Source organism: Cebidichthys violaceus, unplaced genomic scaffold (genome assembly GCF_023349555.1).
Source record: "Cebidichthys violaceus isolate CVI_PGR_0920_01 unplaced genomic scaffold, fCebVio1.0.p SCAF_2, whole genome shotgun sequence".
Taxonomy (NCBI): Eukaryota; Metazoa; Chordata; class Actinopteri; order Perciformes; family Stichaeidae; genus Cebidichthys; species Cebidichthys violaceus.
The window spans coordinates 14,972,378-14,994,131 of record NW_027176372.1 but is presented as its reverse complement, the minus strand read 5'-3'; the positions used below and the strand labels follow the sequence as shown (position 1 = coordinate 14,994,131).

The window sequence follows — 21,754 nt, the reverse complement described above, 5'->3', positions numbered from 1 at the left end:
AGGATTGTATTTACTCTGGTTCAACAGCTGGTTGGACCGTCTGCACGCTGACCAATAGGATCAAGCGCTGCTACCGACAGGGAGAAAAAAAAATCCCTTCAGTCGCCATGATACAGCAGCGGAAACGGGTGAGAAGTAGCTAGAAAACAAAAGAGAACACGCAGTCGTCCTCGCTATTTGGTATGCTCTTGCAGGTATGAAAAACAGCAATCATTCCGATTAGACCGGGACACTTTTCAGACATTTCACTGCAATCTTATTTAGATGTTTAAAGCGCCGTGGTCGTGTTTCAAAGTAGGACTTATCTGGATAGGAAGTCGCTCGGCTTCGAGTAATTGAGATCTGTTAGCTTTGAGCTAACAAGCTACCTCGAGCTACGCTAAATAGCTCACAATTTTTTGCAAACCCAGCATTGTGTCGCGTCGTGAGCTGTTTTTGCTCACAGTTTACAACATAGTAGCCAATTCTTGCTTTTGGAGGCTAGCTAGCGGTATCTAACCAATGCGCTTTTTTGTGGCCTAGTGTTAATGCGCAAGTCAGTGCTTTGCTATTATGTAAACAGCAATTGTGCAGTATCCTTTAATATACTTTTGCTTATTTTTTAGCTAACCTACTTGCAAATGGCGTTAAAGCCAGATAACTAATTACACAGTACCCCTGACGTCGCGTGTTCGTTTACCATCTTGCTAGTTAGCAAGCAAGCTAGCTTTAGCTATTTAACGTTTGTTATGTATAGTTTGATAGCTAACGTTACCTATTTAGGTTAAGCTAGGCTAATGAGTTAGCGACAACGAAAGGAAAAGTCGTCTAATTTTAGCTAGAGGTAGCTATTTTTACCCGCTTTCTTAATGCAATTGTATTTTCAGATATTCGTCAAACGTTAATTAAAGCTTTATTCCGTTGTAGTTTGCTAAGTTTAGCATGGAATGTGCTACTACGTTAATATTGCTTTTATGTAACTTAACTCCAGTGAAATCTCAGTCTCTAAAGAAAGCTAATTCTATAGTATTATAAACAATTAATGTATCACTTTATATCTTAATTAAAAACGTGTTCTCTGTGAATGGTAGGGCTTAACGTTGCATGTAATGTCTTCAGTCAACATGTGTGCATATGGTAATGTTAGCCTTTTAAAATTGTCACATGTGGTTACCCGATGAGCTAATGTGTACACTTCCTCTAACCTAAATCAGTATTCCAGCTTTAGCTGAAGGACTAAATTCCTTAAATGTCTTTCAATTGATGGCATATAGGAGGTCTTTGACTTTGTCCGTGGATGATATTGTAAATCAAAATCATCTCTGCAGTGTTATAGGAATGCCCAAGGAAAAATATGACCCGCCGGATCCCAGGCGGATGTACACAATAATGTCAACCGAGGAGGCAACAAACGGGAAGAAGTCATACTGGGCTGAGCTGGAAATCAGCGGTGAGTATTTTCAGGGAGTTCCTAGCTTAGTAGGTAAAGTAGTGTCTTCATGTATCTACCTTTCAGAACCCAAACCCTACTGGGTACATGTGACGGGCCTTTTACACAGCAGACATTTTGACATTTTAGGAATAGCACATGGTCCTGTTCTATTAAAATGCCTATTGTAAGAGTGACCCAGCATGCACAATACCAGGAATCTTACATCAAAGCAGCTCAATGGAATTCAGCCATCATTCATTTGATTATTTAAGTCAAAAGATCTTGGGCGTCAAAGGCCTATTACTGTATCGTCACTGTTAATTGTAGCTCTGCACAGTCCCTTGCAAGGCTGCTAGGGTTTTTTTCATTATAAATGAATCTGCCAATTACATGCTTGATTACCTGCTTGGCCCATAATAATGTCAGACAATAGTGTTAAATGTTCATCAGTTTCACAGAGCAACAGATTTCTTGTTTTGCTCGACCAACAGCCCAAAACTATCCACATGTTAACCAGAACAGATAAATGATTGGATCGTTAAATTGAATTCTCCTGTGCGTGTTCTGTTCCCACCCTCACTGCAGGCCGAGTAAGGAGTCTCAGCACAGCCCTCTGGTCTCTCACCCATCTTACTGCCCTGCACATTAGTGACAACTCACTGTCACGCATCCCGCCAGACATTGCCAAACTACACAACCTGGTGTACCTGGATCTCTCATCCAATAAGATCAGGAGCCTGCCGGCAGAGCTCGGCAACATGGTATCTCTCAGGTTAGTGATTTTAGGCTATAATTAACCCATAATTCAGGTACAATGGAAAGGAGTAGCTGTTACAGGGCTGATCTTTAAAAAATGCTTTTGGCGCTCACACATGCTACACACTGGTACCACCCATTATGACAACATGTGTTTTTTCAATCAATCATAGATCCATAAGATACCTGCCAATTTTCTTCCACATTAACATTTGGTCTGAAGAAGGAAAGCATGGCAGAGGCAAATAATGTTTTTGAACGGCAAGGAAGATGGTTGTTTCTCCAGAGGGCTGGTTTCTAATAATCAAATTCCCCTATGTCCTCCACAGGGAACTGCTTTTAAATAACAACCAGTTGCGAGTTCTGCCATTTGAATTGGGGAAACTGTTTCAGTTACAAACACTGGGGTTGAAAGGTGAGTGGCTTATCAATAATTTTTTTTAGCCATTCTAGCCTTGAAATCCCATTGTTGTCTTAGCAATGATTCAGCCCACTTTGCTTTTCCTTCACCAGGAAACCCACTTGCACAAGAAATTATGAGCCTCTACCAGGAACCTGATGGCACGCGGAGACTGCTCAACTACTTGTTAGACAATCTGGCAGGGGCTATCAAGCGCAGTGAGTCCCCCCTCTCTCTGGCAGTTCTGAGGCGGGAACAGGAATTGCATATTGCCAGTTTTTTATTCCCCCCAAAAAATCCATCAATAGATATAGGTGGGGAAATTGTTAACCCATCAGCTTACGGGCCTTTAATTTAATTGTTTGACATCTGTTTATGTTGTCATCCATATTAAACCATTTTTTCCCCTCTGCTCAGTACCAACAGAGCAGCCTCCAGCCCGGTCATGGATTTCACTCCAGGAACCAGACCGAACACGGGCCTCAGGTAAGGACAACATACCTGTTAATGCTCTTTAACAGATGACAGAACCATTGTGGTGCAGATACTTTATATCTATCTATCTGTCTGGATGTGTTGCCAAAATTCTTTTTAGGAAACGCAGTGCCATGTTGTATATAATTTACATTGTTTACCGACTGCTGCGTAAAATTAATGTTTTCCATGAAAAAGAATGCAACACTGAGCTAGGCTTTATTATGGTCATTTAATATTAAGACTAGTAATTAAACAACTTTAGAAATGTCCCTACCCCTCCTAAAAATATCTGAGGCAAAAAAATCATTGGCTTCTCCAGCAATTCTAAGTTCTGTCCTGTTTGTCCATTTCTCCCCACAGCACTGTTCTCCGTGATGTGCTACAATGTGCTGTGTGATAAGTATGCCACACGTCAGCTATACGGCTACTGCCCCTCTTGGGCTCTAAACTGGGAGTACAGGAAGAAATCCATCATGCAGGAGATAATGGGCTGCAATGCAGACGTCATCAGTTTGCAGGTGAGAGATGGATGTCAAAGCATGTCTTCAGGTTTCCACTGAAATGAACTAAACTTTGTTATCAATGCAGATCCAACAAGATAAAGGGATTTGTACTGGGGTGTTGGTAGCGGGGCGTTTTTGGCTACGCTTCAAGTCGACACAATAAAAGCCACACCTGTAAAATGTTATGCATGCCAATAAATGCTCTTTGTTCAACAGCCTGGTATACAAATTAATTTTGAATTTGTTTTGTTCTTTTCGGAAGGTGTGTGTTATACATGAGTGGCTGTCAATCTTTCCTGTTGCCCGTCCTGACCCGTTTGTTGTTGATTACAGGAAGTTGAGACGGAGCAGTACTACAATTTCTTCTTGCCTGAGCTGAAGGAGCAGGGGTACGAAGGCTTCTTCAGTCCAAAGTCACGAGCCAGGACTATGTCTGAGTCTGACCGTAAACACGTGGATGGTTGTGCGATTTTCTACAAAACGGAAAAGTATGTACTCACAATTATTGCAGTTATTGTCCTATGGCCTTTATCTCTTGTTGAATAGAATTAGGACATACAATTATGTGATTAATCTTCTTAACAGTTGAATATCATTTTTGATCTGGTTCATTTATTTATCCAAGTCTGAATCCAGTTAATAACTTAATATCTGATATTGTATGAAGATAGTTAGGATAGCTCCTAATATTGTTGCTTGAGTGACTTTTACAGTGTTGTTGTTGTGCATTTATAGTTCACTAAGCTTGTACGATTTTTCCTCCATTCAGCAGATGCAATAATTCTAACAAAGAATTAAAGTTTGACCTTTTTAAGCATTTCAATCAAATCTGTAATGCTGGGAAACTTGTGCTTTTTTGTTTTTGATTGCTGTTGACGGCGTCTTGGTGTTGTTGAACGGTGTGGAACTACCACTGCTGACCTACCGAACCAGTTTGACTATTCTGCAAACTAGATGGTCTCTTTGTTGCAGCCTTCAGGCGGCACGTTCACAGCTGTAAAACCACATGCCGTTTACGTTCATAGGCTGCGAAAGCTAGATGTTTTTAGACAGAATATTGAGGGTTGACATTGATGCCAATCTTCAAAATGGGCTTTTTTAATACCGTAGCACATAGATTTGATTACTGAATTTTTTTTTTATCCATGTTTTGAGAAACGTGCGTATTGCACATGTTTGTTGTAGAATATGAAAGTGGTGCTTTTATGAGTCAGCCATAGCTACTTACAATATCCAGTACACTTCTGACCCTCGGCATTGGTTGGGCGTTATGTGAGAAAGCACTTTTAAAGATTGGAAGTCAGTTGTGGTCGGTGAACCTGAGCTGTTCATTTTGATTTGCATTAAAGGGGCGCAACATGGTTTAGATTTCAATATATGATTCCTCAAGTTGAAAATGGAAATCAGCTGGTGTGGAGCAACAAAGACGTCGGCTTATCTGACCTCTGTAGCTGCTACTCTTGTCTGCTTGCATCCTGAGGCTTTGTTAGCAGCTACAAGCATAACGCAGCAGAATCTCTACGCTGTTAATGGACATCTAGGTAATGTAGGTGCAAGAAAGAAACCTTGTGGAATAAAAAAGACAATATCTCTGGTTTTGCTGCATTGATTTTGCAGTTTTCAGCTGTCCAGTGTGAGTCTGACTATAAGAATACGCTGCTAAATTGGTTGGGTACTCTGCCAAGACGACGTGAAAAAAAACATCAGTCCAGTTTTTAATATCTCTATATGAGACAATAAGAAATTGTTTTTATATTTATATGTGCAAATCATAACAAACTTAATTATCTGAGATTAAGCGCGGAATTAATTATTATTGTAGAGTTTTGATAGTGTAACAGCTTTTAGTGTTGATGAGGTAAAAACAATACAACCTGATGGCATTCATGTGGCTATTATTAGCATGTTTTTGACATTAATAGACAGCTGAGGTTTAGTCCATGCAGCAGCTGGCAGTGCTGATCTCTGCATTCTACTCAAGCAGATAAGCCACTATAAGTTGAATGGTTTAAATTTCCACTCTCTTATAAAAATGAATAAAATGTATTGTACTGCATGTCATTAATCTTATAGCTTTCCCCAGATTGGTATTTAAATCATTATGTTGCTCTGTCACATTTCTGCTTGCTTTCCTGCTCCGATACTGAGAGGCGTCAAGTTTTACCAATTAACCAAATGTGAGTCAGTCTGGGGAGCTTCTCAGTGCTTTGGGAGAACAATATTAGTCTCTGTTAAAGTCAGTTAGGTGGAAAAAAGACATCATTTAATACATAATAGAGTAGCTTACATGATTAAAAGTGTTGTCATGCATGAGCAATTGAAGGACACAGCTGCAATACTTTTGAGCCTGAAGATTACACCACTTACTTTAGATATTTTGATAACTGCTTCTCTTAAGTTTTGAAGATAAGAAAAATCCGATCTTCCTATTATTATTATTATTATTATTATTATTATTATTATTATTGAAGCAATTCTTAAATTCATTGCTGTATCCATATCTTAATAAATTCGAACTATCGTCACATTTTATTCAATCAGCACTCGTCCGGTCATGCCTATAGCTATGTTTGCAATGTACTGGTGGGCTACTCGACATGGACAAAGACATAACAACAACAGCTCTCACTTGTCTCTGGCTAGCTAGCTTGTTGTTTTGGACAATTGGTTTGAGCACCCTTTTTAGTCATCATGCTTTGATGTTCAGGTTGTTCCTCATTGTCATACAGACCTGACAAGCTATTTAGGACGGAGTCTATGCCGTCCTCACTTTGCATTCCTATCTCGCGAAATCCCTGAAATAGGTATTTTCCTATAGCTAAATTCTTATCTTAAAGGGGAAATTTGCCACCATTTTTACATGGATGTCCAATCAGTGCTGATGGTGAAGTTAGCCCACTGAAGACATAATTTCCTGAGTGAGCGCAATATTGACAAAGCTGAGCTCTGTTGTATAAGGATGTGTTGCACGAGCAGCGATTTCACTATGGCTGATAAATATTGAGAATAAACTCACAGCACGTCATTGAAGAAAATGTTCTTCCACCTAAACATACAACGGTACACCTTCTGAATTCCAAACAAAGAGGCTTAATTGCCTTAATAACTAATTGTAAAACATGCCATATGCTAGCAGCCTTGCGTGGCCTCTCTCCGGCTAAATATCATAGTCAGACAAAACGTGGTGTAATGTAATGGTTGCACTATAACATATGTAACAACTGCAGGTGTTTTTCACACTACATACATAAATCCAATAGGAAGAGATATGGTTGAAAATGAGCACATTTAATTTTTTCAAATAGGTTTTTTTTTTTTTTTCAAGTTTCTCTAATACCAAGAAATTCCCAGAACATGGGATTTCAGACTTCATCCACGATCTGTTTGCAGTGCATCATAAATGAAGCTTGTTTTCATTCATTTATTTCCGACACTGCTTACAAACGCTGTTTATCTCCAGATTCAGCGCGGTGCAGAAGCACACAGTGGAGTTCAACCAGCTGGCCATGGCTAACTCCGAGGGCTCGGAGGCTATGCTGAACAGGGTGATGACCAAGGACAACATCGGCGTAGCGACGCTGCTCGAGGTCCGCAAAGAGATGATGGAGGCCTCCTGTGAGTAGACCCTGTTCTCATCTTTGGGACTTCTTATTTGGCCAAATACGATTGGCTAGTCCTGCTAATTCTGAATCGACTTGGGTCGAAAAGTGTTCTTAGGCCGTGTATTTCATTAGCCGGAATTCTCCCTGCTTACGTTTCTCACTCCTCTCAGCTGGAAAGTCACTCCACGGCATGGAGAAGCAGCTGCTCCTGGTGGCCAACGCCCACATGCACTGGGACCCGGAATACTCTGACGTCAAGCTGGTCCAGACCATGATGTTCCTGTCGGAGGTGAAGAACATAGTGGACAAGGCCACACGCAGCCTCAAGTTGTCCTCTGTCTCTGGGGAGATCAACGCCATTCCACTGGTGCTGTGCGCTGACCTCAACTCCTTGCCCGACTCTGGTAAGTACGCGAGGCTAATGGAGCGGTGCTTCATCTGACCGCAGAGGGTTCGTTTGTTGAACATGCATTGAAGGTTCTAAAACGGTGACGGGTAATCCTTAGGTTGTTTCCCTAACAATGTGCTCTCCAACTTCTCTGGATAAGCAAGTCTGTTAAACTGACAAAGCATGGCAGCTTTGTCAGTTTAACCAGAAAAAAGGAATGATCACTAAAATAACCCAAATTACTCCCTTTTTAAAAGATTGTTTTGTATGTATAGCCTTATTGCACTGACAGCCATAAATGTACAAGATACTTTAAATTACATTACTTGGATAGTTTGAGATGCTTTTTTCAGAAAGCAATTTTATTCTCCATGAGAAAACTTTCAGTGTATTATTCCATCAATAGCTTTATGCATTAATGGATAAAACCCAGGAACAGCTGGTTCTACAGCAAACTGACAAGTGGTATTTGTCATATCTTCAGTTCATTACTTGACAATTTGGTGTTCTCCCTTCCAAATAATCCAGCCATGTAACTAACTATCTACAAGATGAAATTGCACACTTTAGGATCCTCCTAGACCCGAAAATCTGCATGAGTATGAATGGTTTCTAAGAGAGGCATCTAACAATCTTTGCCAGTCGTAACTCACAGAACAGCGCATTGCTCATTGTAAATACACAGAACATATTTCAACAATATAATCCATCAAATCACACTCCAGGAAATTCTCTTACAAATGATTTGATTTGGAGTGACATACGACTGATTTAATAAAAACGGCGTATGCCAAAGAATCCGTCAGGAGTGAAGCACAATCAAAAGACAGACTGGTGATAAACCTTTCACTTTTCTTTTTCTAAAAATAAATGATGGTCATTTGATCATCAGTTACAGATTTATACATCTATTTAGGTATTCGTTACTTTGACTTGGATGTCACTTAGTAATATAGTTTATGATGAAGTCAAAGATTGTTCATTTCTGGGGATGGTGGATATCAACCGATTAATCAGCTGTCGTCTGCTCCAAACTATGGTTTTTATATCCGCCTTTAACACCCGCTTTTGGTCAAAATGTAATTTGAAGTCACTGTGGGCTCTTGAGATGTGGACAATTTTCTAGAACAAACAATCAGTTAATGGAGAAAATAGTGTGCCGATTAATCATTATTTGCACATAACTGATTACTGCTAGGAGGGCCGTCAGGCGGGGCCTACAGTGATAGTAGGAAGTGATTTGGTTTGGTCTGTTGAGACCTTTAAGTGCCGCCTGACTTTTCTTCATTCTGATGAAGACCACCACCATCTCTTCCCTCTCTTCAGGCGTGGTGGAGTACCTGAGTACTGGTGGGGTGGACTGCACCCACAAGGACTTCAAGGAGCTCCGTTACAGCGACAGCCTGACCAAATTCAACTGCAACGGCAAGACCAGTTCGTCCAACGGCAGGATCACCCACGGCTTCAAGCTGAAGACCGCTTACGAGGACGGCCTGATGCCTTACACCAACTACACCTTCGACTTCAAGGTGAGTGTACTGGCGGCACAGATGTGTTTGTGGTTCATAAGGTTGCTTCTTTCTAAGTGTAATATCAAGGATGTGTTGCTTTGAGGTGACTCCCCTCGTCTTCTCTCCTCAGGGTGTCATCGACTATATTTTCTACTCCAAGCCTCACCTGAACGTGCTGGGTATCTTGGGCCCCCTGGACCCCCACTGGCTGTTAGAGAACAATGTCAGCGGCTGCCCACACCCCCACATCCCCTCCGACCACTTCTCCCTCTTCAGCCAGCTGGAGCTCCTCCTGCCCAATGTGCCCCCCCAGGTCAACGGGCTCCACCTGCCCGCACGCAGGTAGTGAGTCCCCGCCACGTCACCGGGGGGAGCTGCACCCGCAGCCTCTCCTGTTCAGACCCTCCTCCTTCCCACTACCAGCTCTTCCCTCCACCACACCGGAGGAGGAAGACAAATACACAACCTGTAAAATATTCGTACAGTGAGGTCTGGCCGACAGGGATTTCGTATAATGTTATAGATAATCTATATTTTTCTTTCTCCGTTTTTTCTTTCTTTGGTTCTTTTTTTTAACTGCTTGATTCAGTCCTGTTCGTGTATCATATTTTGTGTTTTGGACTCCCTCTCCTCCTCAAAATCCACCCACCCACCTACCCACCCACTTTGCATCAGTCTTTCCAACTATAGGGGATGGTAGCTCATTCAGATTGGTCACATGGGCCACCGTTTGGTTTTAGAGCAAGGGGAAGCTGAGAAGTGGCCGAGGGGACGACGTTCACCTGAAAAGCTCCCTAGCTGGTGGTCTGTCTGTCCTGTATAAATCTGAAACCAGCATCGACAGCAGACTCGTCAGTCTCGGACCTCCATCGTTGGCTCATGCTTGTGCCGTCTCCCCCCCCCGGCACTCTGGGCAGCCGGCGTACTTTCTCAGTCTCTTTTAGGATTCTCTTATCAGTTGAGTCAGATGTTGTTGGGTCAGATCAGCCTTTAGCTGGTAGTTAAGCGGCCCCGGAGATGGATGTAGCACAGCTTGTGTGAGGTGAGATTTCCTGCTGTCATTCTGTGGTGCTGAGGCCTTTTCGTGTGGTCACGGCCTCCCGCGGTGCTACAAGATAGTCTACACCTCTGACCCCGACCCTGGTGCGTTAGCCACCAATCCCACAGATGTCCCGAGAACTACATTCGCCCGATTTCCCTCGGGCTGTATGTAGTGTTCATTTGTGAAGGAAGGATATGGCGAGAAACTGAGGGCAGCTACCATCTTGTTTGCAGACTGTTTTAACCCCAGCTGGTATAGTTGTGAGGCTGGGCCTGTGCTAAGGAGCTCATGTGGCCCCCGTACCCCCATTTCTGGTCAAAGGGATTTAGGCTGATGGGCAAAGCGATAAGGGGCTTTCACAAATCTTGTTTTCTTTGTCTCGATTGCTTTTAGGCAGAGAGAGCGAGTAATGGCTAATACACAAGAGTAGAAACCAGCATTCCTCTCACTGTCTGGAGTTGCCATCCAACTCCACACATGCAAGCTTACAGACACACACAACTCAACACAACACAGGTAATTTGCAGGCAGATCTGTAGCACTGTCTCTGAGGCCAGTAGTGACTTTCCCCAGCCATAGATTCCATACACAAAAGCCGTGGTTTTTTCCACAAGTGTTTGTACAGAATAGAAATCTAGACTCAGTCTTTACATGATTGTATATGAACCACAAAAGACCTGTTTTCTGGCGTTTTTTTTGTACTAAGAGTAAATTATGATCAGATTTGAGAAAAAAAGAAAAGAAAAAAAGATTGTATTGTAAACTATGGCTAAATTTTTATCCAGTTAATGTTGAGATGAATTGATATTACCAGCTTGTACAAAAGACGTAAGAAGAGGTTGTTCAAGGCGTTCACTGTCACAACTTTGCACTCCCTAGATATTAACTGTAATTAATGTATCAGTATTTTTCATCCCCCCCCCCGCCATTGATTTGATATGCTGGCCTATTGCTGCAATTGCAAATAGACCACAGAGTAGTCTGCCTGTTGCTTCTTGCCCATTAACAAAGCCATTGATCCACACTGCTGCCATCAGTTCAGATAAAAAGGACACGCAAGGATGAGTCGCAGCCCACCAGTGACTCCACATCTGTTCATCTATACATCTCACACACACTCCCACTAGTGACGTGTGACCGATCCAACTTCTAGTATTCCCACATGTACAAGAAAAACATTGTGCCTCACTGTAGCAGTTGTCGTTGTCTTGCACTATTTACATTTGACGAACGCCTGAACAACCTTTTCTCCTTTTATTTTTAAATACTGTTGAGACATTTGTGAAGATTTTATGTCCTTTTATTGGTTTTTGTTAATGTTGATTTCCTTTTTTATGAGCTGTGACAATGTTATGATGATGTGTATATTCTTCCTATTCATTGAGCTCTCTAGTAGTCAGGTATGCTTTCTCCCCTCCTCACAGAACACGAGTAGGATGTGTAATCTTTGTTAAATCCACTCTCTCTCTGATTGTTTGCTCCCTATTTGTACCTTAGCACAGCTCCACGGCCAGAACCCCAAAATATCTATCCCGTTGTTCCTTTCCATGGCCATGAATTCTAAATCTCCTAAGCCTGTCCATCACCCTATACCCTCAACTGCCCAACCTCAGACCTCCCCTACCCCCTATATTACTCAAGCTGTGTCTTTTTAAACCCTTTGCTCAACCACTCTGTATAGTTCTGTTCCCCTCGTCACTAGTGCCATCTGTGGACCCCCTACCTCTGCATTGGAGACGGTGGAAGGCCCACTTTGCTCTGCTTTTTAGAGGGATGAGGGACCGTGAGCTCAGCTATTTCTCTCTGAAAGCCAGGCAGGAATGTTGCGATGAATGAAATTTGTAGACGTCGCAACAAAAAAAAACAACACAGAATTAATTTGACAGACATGCTTTTATGAAAGTCCACCGGGTGATGAGCACTTAATTGAGATGTAGCTCCCCTCACTCTCTGGTCCGTCATATTAGCAAATAAAGATCTAATTTACTTTAATGTCGAAATTCAATTTTTTTAAAGCAAGAGGGAAGTAAATAGGAAATGTACGTTTAGCCCTCACATCAAGGTTTCTCGTCCCATTTGTTTCCCCCTACATGTTTGTCTTTTAACTTTTATTTTGTTCTCTAATGGAAACCAATGTGTCCAGTTTGATTTTTTTTTTTTTTCCTGAATGGCATTAGTATTGTAGTAGATTTAAAGGCTAGCTTTTTTGTAAAGTGTGAATAAAAGATGTATCTCATGTTTCCTTTCTAAAAAGATAATGAATTGTGTTTTGATGTGAAAATCATGAATTCTAAGACGTTATGTTTGCTACATTGTTTTTACTTGTACTCAATATATTTTTCCCCCAAATATTTCCATCACAAACCAAATCCTCTGTAGAAATCATGATGGTGGGACATTGTCTCGACGGGTTGAATGTTGCTGATAATGCTTCCTAGAATGACGGATTGAAAGCTCATCAGAGGAAAAGTTCCTGCATCATTGGCATCAGTAAACACGTTCAGCACAGGGATATTCAATTTGATTTCTTTCTTCTTTTTTTTTTTCTTTGCTTTTCAGCTTTATTTTGGATGTTGCATGGCACTAGCTGGAGAGTGCTAGTGCCTTTAGGTTAGGACAGCAGAGCTGTCTCACTAGTGGCTGCAGTTCAGTACTAGAACCACTGTTCTGGTGTAAAATGTGTTTTTTAAGCTAACGGAGCGCCGCTGGTCGCTTAACTGGTCCTGTGATGATTTTGAGTACTACTAGTCCATTTCACTCTGTTCTTGTGCATCACAGTGGTTAAATCTGTTACACTAGCTAGTTACTATTGATGGTCACCGATGACTGTGACTCTTAAGTCTTTTTGGTTGTTGACTGCCCCCCCCTCCCTCCTCACCACCCTTTCTTAAACCACAGACTTTGACTTCTGATGGAACATCTGGCAAATCACAGAGCTGAGTTATGTCACCCTGTAAGCTCTGTCGAGCGCTCACATTGTTAGCTTTGTAGTTTCCACTGTTGCATTGTGTTTAATAGTTGGCTTGTTTAGGTGTAGAGTAATTTCCCAGGCTGCATCTCTTTGTAATGGTGCACACCAAAGCTGCTTGTAGTCCAGTTCTCTGTTGTAGAGCGAGTTCTTCCTCCAACCACTCACATTCTTGTTTTTTGTTTTTATCCGAATCATAGTCATGAAATGTAGGGCTGTAAGGAAATCAAGGTACTTTTGTCCTTTTTTTCCTTGAATCACATGAACAAGTTGCATTCATATTCATATTCTTGTTGGGGTTTGGTTTCTCAAAACATCCACTCATCCTAAAGGCATCCTTTTCAAAACGACTTGGCAATAATACCCAGAAACATTCAGACTCGTACAGAATGGGTTTTTAAATATTTTATCTGGAAAATGTAGCTTTTTCATCTTTCAAACTGTGATTGTGTTTTTTGTTTTTTGCTTCCGATCTCTCATCTTCAACCCTCTCGACCATTCTGTTACCTGAACACCTTTCTTTGACCCATGTATCATCCATCTTGTATATTTGCTCATCTCTTCCTCCCTGCCGATCTCGTAGTAGTTGTTCAATGATCAGGATTGTCTTTCTGTAGTCAGCCGAGTACATATATTGATCTGTGTCACTGTGTTTATGCACTGGACCAACTATTGTTTACCATTCATGAAATACCAGCAAAAAAAAAAAGAAAATAGAATAATGACAAAACACTTGCACAATGTTGTAGAATGTCCATTAATCCAGATGAGAAATCAAAGGCAGCTGTTTTCAAATCAACACATACTGTTTTAAAAAGAAACTGAATGGTAAACAATGCTTTCTGTTGTACCCCTTAGCCGTCCTCTTGATTCTCTTTGGACTAGTTTTATTTTATTTCCGTTTGACTACAGGTTCTGCTTGTTTCCTTTACACCTACCTATGTATTTTCCTACTTCTGGTTGAAAATAAATTCTATATTATCTGTTTCAGGCTGTGTCACCTCTTATTCTTTGCAATGGATATTGAAAATAAAATCTATATCTGTTCTCCTTGTACTGCCTCCTTTTTCTCATTCTTTCCACTCTTTTTCAGACTTGATTTAACACTAGACACCACACAAATAGATAGTAGGCAGGTAGTACTTTTTGTGGTAATTTGCTTCTATTCCTCAGTCCAGTGGCCTTATCAGCAATGTCAAATGTGGAAAACATGCAGTGACAGAAAGCAGACTACTAGCTAACACCGCTTGCTCACCCTCGCCTCACATATTGCACAATCCAAACCATCATTTGTGTAGTGGTTGATGTTGAAAGGCTGGTGCCAGAACTTGCAGGTTTTCATTCCGACTACATTCTGCAGCAACTTGATTAAATGTGAGTATCGGTGGGTGTTTGGTTGAAATTAAAACCTGCACATTCACAACTCGCAGTGACACATTTGTCCAGACTAGTGGGTTAGAGAGACCGTCATGGTTGAAGCCTGTGTCAGCAAGTACACTCACCCCCTGAAGTGTCCTTTGGTAAGACAGTGAACATTTATCGGCACCACGGGGGCTGTTTTTGTAGCCGAGCCTGACCTTTTGTTTTTCCTCCAGGACAGCAAATGAAAAGAGAATTTCCCATTGGGGATCAATAAAGTTTAACATGAACATTTAATACCTAAAATGGCCCGGGGATGACAGTTGTGTTTTATCGTTTGTGGACACACGGTGGAGCCAAAGGATCAGGCTACGAAACGGCACTGAGAACGGATCCATCTGTGTCGTCTACTGAAGGAGTTTGGATGCCGGGTCTGAACGAGTCACTGGTGGCTCATAAGATCAGCTGGAGTGAATTTAGAGAGAAGTTGAGCAGCAGAGTTGAGTTCAAACACAGTGGGTGCACAATAATAATAGAGTATTAGGACATAACATTGTGAGTCTGAGTGTTGTGGATAAATATATTGATATGCCAATTTCAGCTGCCAATGATAACAGGGGAGTTAGTGTGTGTATACAGTATGTTGTTTACAACCTCTGTCGACACTTTCCTAGAGCTTCATAGAACTAGTGCTGTCATGATTTGACCATTAATCCCTTTTAATTGACGATGGTTATGATAATCGATTGAATAATTTGATAAAACAATGTATCAACTGAAAAGTTTTTTTTTATTGTGGGGTTTTCTTGTCTGTTAAACTCATGGATGGTTCATTTTGACCCATAAGACATCACAAGGGTTAATCAATAATGCTCCTCATGGTTGATCTGCCACACAGGCAGCCTTTAATCAATGCGGTGTTCTCTGAGGTCTATTGGTTGTGTTTGTGTTTGTTTGCTTCTAACTGTTGGGCTGGTACATTATGCAGAACATAGTGGACTTCCACACTAAAGTGCTGCAGTTGTGTCCATGACATCATTACCAGTTAACAGACCTGCAATGATGTGTGCCACCATCTCTCCCTTCATGAAGATGAAGTGGTTGCAGAAGAAACCAAGTGGATGCGAAGCTTTAACAGACACCCACAGAAAAGCAACAAAAAAATTAGAACAATGTGAAGTTCTGCAGAACAAAATACGTATTAATAGTTTCTCAATCATGTTTTTAGCTCACACACGCCTCGATATAGAGAGTCTATAACGCCTGTTGATGCAGCAGAAGTTGTGCGTAAAGAGCCACGGGGTTTCCTGTTATTACCCTGAAATGGACTGTGACAGTAGCTATAACTCTCACCTGATTGTGCTCACATGGAAACCAGGCACTTTCTAAACAAGCTGCCTTATTTCAGCAGAGTTCATCTGTTTCAAATGAGGGTTTGGAAGTTGTAAGAGAATATCAAAGGCGGTCAAAAAGGCAAATTTTCCCTCAAAAGGATGTGAACTATTTCTCTCTGGAATTTTCTTGCAGGAACAGCTGTCAAAATGTGTGTTTGTGTGACATTAGAGAGGGAGTTTGTTGTTCGCGTGGAGAGAAAGAAGGAAGGAGAGATCAGACAGATTCCTCTTTACTTCACCTCAATGTTTGCGGACTATCTGTCTTGTGTTGACGTGGCAGCATGATTGCAATGCCTGTAAAGTCCTTTGCAGATGTAGACTCCCTCTCTCTCTCCTCTCTTGCTCATGCTTGTTTTCTTCCTTCTCTATATCCTCTTTTATTTCTCCTCCCCCACTCAACCACCCCTTTTTTATCCTCTTCCTCTGAAATTCCCACAAGTGTGTCTAAGTATGTGTATGTGTGTGTGTGTGTGTGTGTGTGTGTGTGTGTGTGTGTGTGTGTGTGTGTGTGTGTGTGTGTGTGTGCGCACGACTACTAGGCCAGTTGCCTGTGTGATGTTCCGCCAACTTCTCTGAACATGCTCTCAGAGTACTTCTCTGGATTCCATGGTTGTGGATTCAAGTTGTTCAGCTCCAGAAATGAGCACATGAAATATAGCCGTGTGTGTGTCTAAGAGTGGTGGACCAGCCAGACCAGACACACAGCCAACACAGCAGGCCGAGTCTGAGCTCCCGACCTGAAATACCCTGAGAAGTTTCCGTGGAAATCCAGCGAACCTTCAGAACCAATTCGACCAAAGTGACGATTGCTTGGCAATAACTTTTACTGTGGAGGGAATAACACCTGAGCATTTGCTGGCCTGTAAAACAGCACATGCTTTTGCTGTGTGTGTGTTTTATCACTCTTGTTAAACCAAGGGGTGTGGTTGCGTCCTATTAGAGAGGAAGGTGCTAACTCAAGAGGACATGAACTGTAAAACATTGTGAGTTGGTTTAACTTAAAGACTTTCTCTGCTGCTTTAAAAACATGAATGTTGACTAAAAAACAACTCAGATATCAGTCGTCTCATGTGTTATTGCGATGTAAAAAAGAAAAGCAAGTTCACTGCTCCAGTGAAAACAAGTTAATCAAACTGCTTAGTCACACTAACACATCACATTGAACTTGGTTTTGCGTTTTCCATTTTCACTTTAATGTAGTGCTATACATAGTGGCTAGCTTGGTTAACTAAGCAATAAGCTGATCACAGAAATAGTTTTACTTAGTAGCAAATGAGCAAAACAGCTGTAATAACCGAACACCTAAAGACAATGCTTCAACAAGGACATTTGAGCGTTGGATACCTGTCAATATTTGCTCCTGTCAATATTTTATCTTTGGTCACAGATCTGACAAAAATGGAGAATGTTACAGTTAAGTATGTCAGTTAAGCAGCAACTAGCAGAGTTGCTGCTAGAACTGAAAACTAGCTGCTAGTGGCAGAGCAGAAAATAATGATATATATATATATATATATATATTTTACCTTAATAATACAATTTTACTTGATTCCTCTCAAAATTCCATTAGATTCCTGTCTGATGTTTTACAGTGTGTGTGTGTGTGTGTGTGTGTGTCTGTGTGTGTGTGTGTGTGTGTGTGTGTGTGTGTGTGTGTGTGTGTGTGTGTGTGTGTGTGTTTTAGGGCTTTTTCCTTTAAGAGCAGGGTGGCCAGTTGGCCAGATGTGATGCATTAACTGGAGTCACCTGTCAGGTGGCGGTGAGGTTAAATTCACCATACCAGGGAACTAGAGTGTGGCCTGAGCTGTTATCTTGTTGAACAGGGCTGCGTTCACAAGTGAAAAGACGTTAACCCAAATGGAAACAAATATGAAATATTTTTATGTCCATGTCCCTTTGCCAATTCCTTTATTTTGACTCAGTTTCCCACTGCAGAGTTTTATTATGAGGACGATCCCCCTTTAACATATTTTAAGATGTCTGCCGTTTACGTCACAGGTCATAAAGAAACATCATAAACTTGCTGCGCAAGGCAGACAGACACTAAATGTAAGTGTTTCCTGCAGACTTGCTATGGTGCACAATATTTCTGAAATTAATGTTTTCAGAGGTCAACTCCAACATAAATAATAATGTTCTCCTAAATGTACTAATTTAAGTGCTACAACTCGTTGAAACAATTATCTGACAGGAAGAAGGTAGCTCCTTTATGCTACACAAACAAAATCAATGTGATCAGAGCAATGAACTAAACAATGCAAAAGAGTTCCAAATTAATTTAGGAATTCTGAGACTTATTTGAGGACATTTGAGGGTTAGAAGGCTCATATGAATGTAATGCAACCTTGACTTACGTGGTTGGGTAGGAGAAATGTTACATTTAATAAAAATAAACAAATCATGATTATCAGCATTTCATTTTCTTTAAAGAATTATTTAGTCGGCTTGTTTTCTTTCTCTTGAACATGTTGGGCGGATAACAGAAGAGGTACAACACACTTACAGCCATAACTGAGATGGAGGATACACCAACCAGTGAGCACACCTGCTTGCAAATGCACACATAAGCAAACCCTTCACCAGCAGCACCCCTGCCACAACCAAAATATATTATCCTCAAAGAGCAGAGAAAATAAGGCCATGTGCCTGTGAAGTCATGCCAGGAATTCACAGCACGTATTTTGTGAAAAAAAGAAGGAAAAAAACACATGCCCCGATTTTTATCAAAACAATGCAATATTCCATGCTTCCTGAGTTTATTTGTGGTCAAAGTGTGGGAGGTCAAACTTGCAACGATCTGCTTGCATGTCGGTATATTGATCGATTGTGATTTGTGGTAAAGTTGCAATAATTCACGGGTAATTCTTTAATATTTATTTTTAAAAGCGGTAACGGTTTTGCAAAATTACCATGTGAGGCTAGCGCCAGGATCAGTGTGTGTCTAATGATCCGAAGTTATCGGGGACAGGCTGATCCAGCTGAGTGTGTCGTGACCTCTCTGGGATCAGACTACCTGTTGTTGAGAGTGAGGGGAGGCCCAAATCTTCTCTACGGATCCCCTGAAATTAGAGGCGAGAATTGGACTGTCTCTGCTTCACTCCGTCTTTGTCAGTAAGTCTTGTAGCGTGGAGCATCTGGCAACTGAACACAGTGCGTTGGAGCAGGGTCGCAACCCTTCGTCTCTCTCCAGTGAGCTGCCTCCATATGACAGTCTTTCTTTTTCTCTCTCTCTCTTTGTGTCTCCAGTGCTGCCTGTGCTAATTGTTCTCCGGGCTAGGGAGCATTTGTCTGTCAACCGAGGCCTGTACACTCGCATCTGTGGGTCACAGGCTCCAGCAAAGACTGGAGTAGAGTATGACAGCTCCTTTTTGTGTGTGTGTGTGTGTGTGTGTGTGTGTGTGTTTCTAAAGACTAATGAGTGTGAGAGGAGACGGTGATGCCTCGGTTCAGGCAAACAGGGTGGTGTGCCGCAAAAAAAGAAGGAAATAAAATAAAATGCTAATCAGTTAAGAATAAAAGTAATGGGTGGTTGACAGAAACAGCATCATTATATCTAGGAGGTGTGCTTTCACCTGAATGGCAGAAAAGTGACTTCTGGCACACATTGAGGCAATTGTGTTGTAGTTTAGGAAAGGAAGGGTTTGACATTAAAACAGAATACAATCACATGAAAAAGTCCATAAACTGTGTAAGAATGGCTACAAAGGACGGAGCCAAATCAGCTACAGCAGAGTTATTGTGCCTCATCATAAAAACTGTTAAATAATAATTAAACAGTTGATGCAACACCTGGCCAGCAGGCTAAGTGATGGAAATCAAACACACCCAGACAGTGCATTCTGGGTCTGAGCTACAATGCTAATGCTAGAAGGCTGATGGTGGATCAGTGCTGATCTTTCACCTTCAGTGAGGTGTCTTTCTCAATACCCAAGTTCACAAATACAGAGAAGTACGCATATTGAGAAATAATCTGTGCCGGTGTGACTGGAGAGACGCATTTAGCTCAGCATCGCACTGGTTAGATGCTTTGCCACAGCGCTTAAACCAAGTGTGGAGGTTTAGCAGTCCGTGCACGAGAGGAGTGCTTTGAGAATGAACGAGCACAGAAGAGGAACCTGGAGCAGATTAAGGACGTCTTCAACTTGCAGAGTGACGTTTAGACAGGTGAGTAGCCAACAACAATGTCGCTGTGCGCTACAGAGGACAGCAACGGAAGGTTACATGCGCAAAAACTGCGCAGCTCTCTTTCTGCTTTAACGGGCCTGTTGCTGCTGTGGAGTTATTGTTTTATAAAGCTCCGTGTTGTCTGCTTTGGAGATGTTTTAGCTGTTGATTCAATAAGAAGTCTACTTACTGAATGATACTTGTTGCACCTCGCAGCTCTTTTTATTTACTGTTATGTCTGAGTGTTGTCCTCCTTTCTGGTTAATTCTAGTAAGGAAGTGGAATAATGTAAAAAGCATGTAAAAACATTTAATTTAAAAGCTTATTTAGGAACTTTGAAGTGTTACCATTGCACATTCAGGGGTGGTCCTCAAGAATAATGCAGATAATTTAGCTTTTTTCACAATTTTAAGATAATTTTAACCCACTAATAATTTTACACAAGGATTAAAAACCATATTTATGTCAAGAAATGTCTGAGATTTGTGCTTTTATTATCACAGTCTCATATTTGTTTAATGTTCATAGACCAGAACTTTTAACAGAGTGACAAACCTTCAAAAATGTTTTACAAAGAATAATCCCTCAACAATATCACATAAAAGTCACAGTTTAGTGTTTAGTGACGTCTCGTCTTAGTCATGGAACATATTTTGAATCATTTTGCCCACTGGGCCTGCTTCCTAATGGTCTCATAAGCGACTGTCTGACTCACCGGATGTGGACTGTGGGTATAAGCTTGCCATAGGCCACCTACTTGGCCGGCATTCTCCTCCCCTTCCGTTATCTATTTTCCATAGGCACCGTTGCTGCATCCTGTGTTTAGTGCTGCCCAAGATGATGATTCGTTAAGAGAACTACAAACAAGCTAGAGCCTTTTGTCCCCCCCGATAGTGGAGCCAGACCTGTCTTTAGCGCTGACGCAGAGCTGTGGAGATAGGTCTGACTATGCGATACTACTGCTTCTGTAATAAATAACTCGACTGAGGTTTAATTGTAAGCATCTGATAACTGCTGTCGCTGCTGCAGCAGTTATCGTTACTGCTGCTGCTGTCAGAGCTTGTGGGAGAGAACTGAAGTCTAATGTGAGAGGTTGCTGGCTGCGGTTGTCCCTTTGTTTACTGTTGTTTAGTCTGGTATTTATAGGTACAGTGCTGCCTGTTTCAGCTAATTACACTGTGGACGCCATAGGGATGATTGCCGTAATGACTGGTTGGCTTTCCAAAGCAGAGCTGTTTTCGTCTCTGTTCATGGGTCACAATTGGGGAATTTGTGTTTGAATGTGTATGTTTTTGTGTATACGTCTGCCTGTGTGCATGCACAGGCATATTTCTCTGTTTATGATCACTTTGATGTGGCTCCTTGCGGCATTTTTCATGACGAATATAACATATTTAATTCTCAGCAATGAAATTGCCAATTTGATGGGGTCTCCTGCAACCTCAGCAGCTCACTTAACATGCAAACACAGACCCCAGGAATGTTCCTTAATCAACCGTAATTATAGTTTCCCAGATTCTGCTGCTCTCAGGTCAGTTGTTAATCCAGGCTTCTGGTTCAAAAGTTCAGAGTGTTGTTTTTTTCAGACGACAAGTGCCTCTGAACACCTCTTGCCTAATACTAACCAACTTAAACACCGATGCACGATAGGGTCCTTGTCTGGGCACCCACATATCAATGCTTTGCTAACAGGCTGCTGTTAATTATGAACAGTGGTGAACTTTGAAATGCCCTCTTTGTGTCTTTGTCTGTGTCTGAGTGTCTGAATTCAACCAATAA

The 21,754-nt window shown here is 41.5% G+C and overlaps 1 protein-coding gene across 2 annotated transcripts; it reads left to right on the top strand.

Moving 5' to 3' along the window:
* The first annotated feature begins 107 nt into the window (after positions 1 to 107).
* cnot6a (CCR4-NOT transcription complex, subunit 6a) lies at positions 108 to 14,112 on the top strand. Of its 2 annotated transcripts, none has more exons than XM_068714644.1 (12): positions 108 to 194; positions 1,308 to 1,429; positions 1,997 to 2,183; positions 2,497 to 2,582; positions 2,681 to 2,785; positions 2,985 to 3,053; positions 3,405 to 3,562; positions 3,881 to 4,035; positions 7,008 to 7,162; positions 7,320 to 7,553; positions 8,864 to 9,066; positions 9,179 to 14,112. In XM_068714644.1, exons 2-12 carry the CDS (start codon positions 1,318 to 1,320, stop codon positions 9,392 to 9,394), a joined length of 1,680 nt encoding a protein of 559 aa, XP_068570745.1. In that variant the 5' UTR covers positions 108 to 194; positions 1,308 to 1,317; the 3' UTR covers positions 9,395 to 14,112. The 2 variants fall into 2 exon arrangements, with proteins under 2 accessions (XP_068570745.1, XP_068570743.1); XM_068714642.1 differs by having other exon boundaries at positions 2,681 to 2,881.
* Positions 14,113 to 21,754: the final 7,642 nt, after the last annotated feature.

Excerpts from the sequence above, each read along its gene's own strand:
- cnot6a (XM_068714642.1), top strand. The coding sequence starts at position 1,318 with ATGCCCAAGGAAAAATATGACCCGCCGGATCCCAGGCGGATGTACACA. Across the intron at positions 2,882-2,984 it reads AAATCCATCAATAGATATAG|TACCAACAGAGCAGCCTCCA; the intron begins GTGGGGAAATTG and ends CCCTCTGCTCAG. Across the intron at positions 3,563-3,880 it reads CAGACGTCATCAGTTTGCAG|GAAGTTGAGACGGAGCAGTA; the intron begins GTGAGAGATGGA and ends TGTTGATTACAG.